Source organism: Malaya genurostris, chromosome 3 (assembly GCF_030247185.1).
Source record: "Malaya genurostris strain Urasoe2022 chromosome 3, Malgen_1.1, whole genome shotgun sequence".
NCBI lineage: Eukaryota > Metazoa > Arthropoda > Insecta > Diptera > Culicidae > Malaya > Malaya genurostris.
This window is the reverse complement of record NC_080572.1, coordinates 196,759,929-196,767,373: the sequence shown is the minus strand read 5'-3', so window position 1 is coordinate 196,767,373 and position 7,445 is coordinate 196,759,929. Positions and strand designations below refer to the sequence as shown.

Here is a 7,445-nt window from a genome sequence, read left to right as displayed (position 1 = left end):
GGCTGCTGCTAGCAGCGGCGACCCAGGGGGGTCGTATGGACGTAGACTTCCGACGTTCATGGACCCAACAAACAAATTCGGGGAACTAACTTTCCTGCAACTTAAGGGAAAAAATGACATACCGCTCCCAAGAAATCCGTTCATAATCGGTAAATCTGTGGAGAATGCTGCAGGTGGACCAATCGAGGATGCAAACACCGAAGCACAAGGTACACGGTATACTCTAAGAGTACGGGACCCCAGTCAAGTAACAAAGCTACTGAAAATGACACAACTGATTGATGGTACCGAAGTAGTAATCGAAGCCCACCCAAATTTGAATGTTAGTCGATGCGTCATAACATGCTATGACCTAATACAAATGGAAGAAAAAGATGTTCTAGCGGAGATTCTCAGCCAGGGAGTAATTCGAGTACAGCGAATAACACGAAGTGAAGGTGGGAATAGAGTAAATACACCAGCATTAATTCTTACGTTCTGCAAGACAACGTACCCGAAACACATAAAAATCGGTCTGTTACACATATCGACTCGCCCATACTTTCCGAATCCAATGCTTTGCTATAATTGCTTCAACTTCGGCCATACTCGTATGCGATGCCCAGGCCCAAAACGTTGCTTCAACTGTTCTGGTGAGCAGCATGGAGAGGAAGAATGTAATGAAGCACAATTTTGTCGAAACTGCAAAGGAGATCATCGCCCATCGAACCGTCAATGTCCGGTGTACAAGAAGGAAGTCGAAATCATTAAAATAAAGGTTCGCGAAAACATAACTTTCCCAGAAGCTAGAAAGAGAGCAGAACAACAGACCCAGGGAAGCTACGCACAGGCTACGGCACAGCAAACAAGGATCGAAAAGAAACTGAAGGAAATGGAACTAACTATGAAACAAAAAGACGAACAAATTGTAAAACTCTTAGAAGCATCCAAACGCAAAGAGGAAAAAATGGAACAAATGATGGCATACATCCAGCAACTTAAACATCAAATAGCCACGCAGGAAAAATCTTTTCACAGCAAAGAACAAAACATAACGCCAACAATATTAGGACCAGTAACAAGATCAAGGAATAACTCTCCAGCCATTCAAGAAACAAAACGCGGAAGACCACCAAAACAAAACATGAACATAACCAAAAAACCACAAACGTATACAGATAGCCAAAGTCCTCCCCCGAAGAAAACAGCTACTATCACACTAGACACAAGCGAACCGATGACGTATTCGGATGAAGAGATTGAGATATCGGAGACGCCCCCTAGCCAGCTCATTCGATAGTTTCAATCAAGAAAAACGCATAAATACCAATAAAAACAACCCACGCTCGTGTACGGATCACGAGAAAACTCGGTTTGGAAGCGGGGAAAGTGTAGTACCCCTTCTAACGCAAGCACAGACGGCTAAAAGAACTGTCCGGGACGTTCCACCCCCACCCGTTGACAGCGATTTTTCCTCTGTGACCGACGAAAGCAACAAATTCTACAATAGAACACAACCAACTGAATATATTGGAAGTACTCTCAACACCATGGCACGGAATACCTGCAAAACTACACAAAGAACTTCCCCAGTACCGACTGCTGTCGGCAACAGTTGTTTTCATCGTAATCGTAGTGTAGTTTACCCGACAGTGGTTGGTACTGTGGGGCAAGTTGTCCCACAGGTTAGTCAACCCATTCAAAACTGCATATCAGGTACTGCCGCGCCCAATATATTTCCAGATAATTCTGACACCAAAAGCAACACTTCAGACTCCAATGGCTACAACTTCACCACAGATTCACCGATAATGATACTTCATGACCAAACACAAAGAAACAAATCCTCACAAAGTCTTGCTCCAGGGCCGGCCATTGCCGAAACAATGACAAAGGAATCCCGGGCTGGGGAAGAAGAGATGAAAGTAGCTTCCCCACTTCCTCTAGGGGAAGGGATCGATTGGGGGGAAAAAAGCTGTCCCTATCCCCCGGATATACAGCTTTTGCAATTCTCCTCCCGACTTTCCACCGGTGAGACTCCAAGTCCAATACAACTACGAAGCCTCTCGCCTGACAAAACCTCGCCGTTCGATGAAACGAAAACAGCAGCATCACCGAATAGGCGGACAGAATATGTAGAACGTTTGACAGCGACTGGCACTGTGGGACAAAATGTCCTACAGGTCAGTCCTACTTTCCGTTCCACAAGAATGGATAATGCCGTGGCACCAATCTCCTTTTCAGATTTCGTCATGACGTCCCGGGTTGGGGAAGAAGAGATGAAAGTAGCTTCCCCACTTCCATCATTGGAAGGGATCGATCGGGGGGAAAAGGGCTGTCCCTACCCCGCGGATATACAGCCCTTGCAATTCTCCTCCCGACTTTCCACCGGTGAACCATCGCCTCCTAGTCAAAGTCATCGATCTCCATCACCTACAACCACAGAGCGATCCACAACACCATCGATCAAGAAAAACGTTTCCGACAGAACTTTCGCGTTACAGTGGAACATGCGTGGATTACGAGCTAATATTAGCGAACTGAAACAGCTCATCGCCGAATATGAGCCCTGCGTGGTTGCCCTTCAAGAGACGAAGGTCAATGAGGCGATCATTCCATCAGACTACGTAGGCAAAAATTACACACTGTTACTCAAAACAAACACCGAGCACTACTGGCAACACGGAGTGGGCCTCGCCATCCGCTACGGCACGCCTTTCGAACGGATATCTACGAACACCAGTCTCCATCTGATTGCCGTACGAATCCACAAACCGGTTTTGGTAACAGTAGTGTCAATCTACATACCACCCAGTGCGCGCGACTGCCATCACCAGTTGGATGCTTTCATGGACGAAATTGAAGGGCCAGTGATATTTTTGGGAGATTTCAATGCTCATCATTACGCATGGGGATCGAAATCGACCGACACACTCGGTCGTTTTATAGCGGAGAAAACTCTCATCAATAAACTTGTCATCCTGAATAACGGTTCTCCTACCCGTATCGACCCGGTCACAGGAAAGGCATCGGCCATAGATCTTTCCTTTTGTTCGGAAGGCCTAGCCAGCAGAATCACCTGGCGAACTCTGAATGACACACACAACAGCGACCACTTCCCAATCAAGATCTCTATTCCTGGTTGGTCACACAATCGAACAACGCGACAAAAATGGCTATACGATCGTGCAGATTGGCCCGCATACGAGCGTATCATAGCCGATTCCACCCGCTCAGGCAACGAATGGAACGTCGTGAAACTAACCGAGGCAATCCATGCAGCAGCGACTGAATCCATCCCCCGAACTACCGGTCGATCGGGACCTAAGGCAGTACCATGGTGGTGTCCAGAAGTAAAGCAAGCAATAAAACTACGACGTAAATGCCTACGAGAACTACGACGCAGTAACTCTTCCAGCATCCATCGACCTGAAGCCCTGCAAAAATTTCAGGAAGCCAGATCCCTGGCACGGAAAGCGGTTAAAACAGCAAGACAGCAATCATGGGAAGATTTCGTAGCGAAAATTTCACCGAGCAGCACGACGACCGAACTGTGGAAAACAGTTAACATCCTGCGTGGTAACAGACAGCACCGTTCGCTAGTCCTAAAACAGGAGGAAGGATTCACTGACGACCCCGAAGAAGTAGCGGAAGCATTAGCCAAACATTACGGTGAGCGGTCAGCTACCTCAAGCTATCTCGCATCTTTCCAAATGACCAAGGAAAAAGCCGAGCGAAAGAGACTGACAAACTTGCACAGTTTCGAGGCCGTGTATAACACCGACATTACTCTAGATGAGCTACTATGGGCACTTGACAAAGGGCAAGGCTCATCTACAGGACCGGACCAGATAGGATACCCCATGCTTCGACGACTGCCGTTATGCGTAAAGATGATACTGTTGGAAACGTTCAATAAAGTATGGCATAGCGGAGATTTTCCCACAAGTTGGAGGAACGCCATTATCGTACCGCTCCCAAAACCAAACTGCAACGACCTCGGACCTGCGGCCTTTCGACCGATTTCTTTGACCAGCTGTATGGCGAAGGTATTCGAGCGCATAATCAACCGACGTCTCATCACCGAACTGGAGTCAAGTGGAAGACTGGACAAGCGCCAACACGCATTCCGCTGCGGACGCGGTACCGATACGTATCTCGCTGAACTGGAAAGATCGCTTCCAAATGAAAACGAGCATTGTCTCATCGCCTCGTTGGACCTCTCCAAAGCATATGACACAACATGGCGCTATGGAATACTCCGAACTCTGAAGAAGTGGGGAATAGCCGGCCGGATGTTTAATATGCTACAGAGTTTTCTCTCTGAACGGACGTTCCAAGTTAGCGTAGGAGGAATGCTGTCGCAGATGCATGACCTGGAGAACGGTGTCCCCCAAGGATCGGTTTTGTCGGTTACCCTGTTTCTCATCGCGATGCAACCGATCTTCAACATCGTACCGAATGGCGTTCAAATTCTATTGTACGCAGATGATATCCTCCTCGTGGTTCACGGTCTAAAAAATCGGAAACTACATCGCAAGCTACAGGCTGCGGTTAAAGCTGTCGGAAAGTGGACGAAGAGTGTTGGTTTTACCATCTCCGCTACTAAATCGGAAACGATGTATTGTAGCCCCAACGCACGGCGTGATCCGATACGTAACATCACGCTCGATCGAGTCCCTATACCAAAAACGAAGCAACTACGTATCGTCGGTGTAACCCTTGACCGCACGCTGAGCTTCAAAGCACATTGCAAGATGGCAAAAAAAGCATGTGAATCCAGGCTCAAAATCTTGAGAATGATAGGAGCGAAACTGCCACGTGGTAATCGTACAACTTTGCTACAGGTTGGTTCGGCGTTGGTAACATCAAAACTAACATACGGAATCGGAATAGTTAGCAGAGGCGGCGCAGCGATCTCCCAAATTCTCGCACCACCATACAATAAAATGGTACGGTTTAGCTCCGGAGCCTTCATAACGAGTCCGATCGTATCGATCATGGCAGAAAGCGGAATGCTTCCCTTCGAGCAACTAGCAATGCAAACCACCGTGCAAATAGCCATTCGCCTCTTAGAGCTCGATCAGAACAATACCAGCCTTCCGCTAGTACGACGGGCGCTCGAACAAATGCAACTCTACACCAACACAACTCTTCCGCAGGTTGCACAGCGTCTCAGAAGACACGATCGAGAGTGGCACTCGAATAAACCGGTCATTATTTGGGACGTCAAAAAGACAATAAAAGCAGGGGATCCACCTGAGAAGGTACTACCCGTAGTACATCAGCTACTGGCAACAAAATTTACACAATCCACCGTAATTTACACCGACGGTTCTAAAGGAGATAATAGAGTAGGTGCTGCATCGTACCATATCAGTTTACCAAACATCTGTAGCCTACCACCAGAATGTAGTGTCTTCTCCGCCGAGGCCTATGCACTCAAGATGGCATTGTCAGTCGGAAATACAAACAACTTGGTTATACTGACGGACTCTGCCAGCTGTCTCCAAGCACTGGAAGCTGGAAAATCGAAACATCCGTGGATCCAAGAAATAGAAGAACTAACACGTGGTAGACCCGTCCGATTCTGTTGGATCCCTGGACATGCTGGAATTACTGGCAACACTGAAGCAGATCGTCTTGCCAACGAGGCCAGGCAACTACCCTTCACCAATCGACCGATCCCAGCAGAAGATGCTGTTAGGAGTGTAAAAAACGCATTTCGTCAACGTTGGAACGAACAATGGTTCGCATCACGTGATGAGAAACTTCGAGAAGTGAAATTCGACACAAACAAGTGGTCAGAAAACAGCAACGTGATAGACCAGCGTGTGCTGACCAGACTGAGGATTGGTCACACCCGCCTTACCCACACTTTTTTACTAAAAAAGGAAAGCCCACCGGAATGTGAATGTTGTGGAACGATCGTCGACGTCCGTCACATACTACTGCAATGCCGGAAATACGATGATGCAAGAGCCAAATACGGTATCGACTCGACAAGTCTCCGAGCGACATTATGTAATGACATGGAGAGGGAGAAGATACTAATCGAGTATCTGAAAGAAACTGCACTGTATCGACAACTATAATTTGGAAAAACACAGAAACACAAACACAAATATCGAAAAACACAAACACGAATCACACATTAACAAAACAAAGGAAACAAAAACCAATGAAGAACTAAAACCAACAAATGTAAAATGACATGTGACTTACAACTTGAACCATGACTCGAATGCACTAATCGTGGTGTAAAGGGTCAATAAACAAACAAACAAACAAACATTATTATTATTATTATTATTATTATTATTATTATAATTATTATTATTATTATTATTATTATTATTATTATTATTATTATTATTATTATTATTATTATTATTATTATTATTATTATTATTATTATTATTATTATTATTATTATTATTATTATTATTATTATTATTATTATTATTATTATTATTATTATTATTAGCATTATTATTATTATTATTATTATTATTATTATTATTATTATTATTATTATTATTATTATTATTATTATTATTATTATTATTATTATTATTATTAGAAGAGCGTAACTTACACTGCGACATTACTGTTATATTGTATCATAGCATATTGTTGTTATTATCGTCCATTGTTGTTATTATCGTCTTACACTATTTCATGTTATGATATACTATGTTGTATGGTATTATACTGCATTGCATTATATCATATTACTTGTGTCCTTCTGAAGGTTTGAAATGAGTCTGACGCGCCCTTCTCAAACAAACCATCAGGCGGGTTCAAGCATGTATAGCGATAGGCTTCATCCATGCACTGGATATTATGTTTGGAAGAGCATCTTTTATTCCCGCGGAATACGAGTAAGTGACTCTACTTACATATCCGCCTAACCCTTTTTGTTCGCTTTCCGGTAACAGCTATAGTAAGAAGGTGAATGGATGAGTTATATCGGGGCTACTGTAAGTCTACCCGCATCCACTGGCACGTCCTTGAACTGATGGTGGCTTCACTTCACATCACATCACATCACACAAGCTTGGCTATTGCAACTACCGAACAACATTGCAGAATTATGTGGCAGAGAAACTACACCAGGAAACCTAGTCCAGAGGATGTGCCACAGCGAGGAGAACTGGAACGCAGTTTCGACCGCGACCTCCCAGATCGCGGGAATCTTGCAGCGGAATTGGAGCGCAGAACAACAGGCAGCCGCAACCGCCGGACGCTAAAGAGAGATCAACGAGCAAGCGCCGGTTCGGGAGTTTTTCCGTGGTTGGGGAACTCTCCGTCGGTGTAGTCTAAATCTTTCGCCGGGGATTAGACTAGTATATTGCGACGTAGCTCCGGTATGGATCGTCGAGGCGCCAGTGAATCGGAAGCCATCCTCCATTCGGAATCATTGGAGGCATCCTGTCGATCGATCCGTTCACGGGTATCGAAAG

The 7,445-nt window shown here is 45.1% G+C and overlaps 2 protein-coding genes across 2 annotated transcripts in view; both read right to left on the bottom strand.

Annotated features, from left to right (window-relative positions):
* The window catches only part of LOC131433910 (probable cyclin-dependent serine/threonine-protein kinase DDB_G0292550), a gene marked incomplete at both ends in the record, with an annotated part of 9,109 nt that extends 2,564 nt beyond the window's left edge, over positions 1–6,545 (bottom strand). Inside the window, one exon of the mRNA XM_058600525.1 lies at positions 6,272–6,545. Coding sequence (XP_058456508.1) covers positions 6,272–6,545 — 274 coding nt within the window. The remainder of the gene's footprint in view (positions 1–6,271) is intronic.
* LOC131433907 (activating transcription factor 7-interacting protein 1) overlaps positions 1–7,445 on the bottom strand; it is a 68,871-nt gene that overhangs the window by 49,273 nt on the left and 12,153 nt on the right. The window lies entirely within an intron of this gene.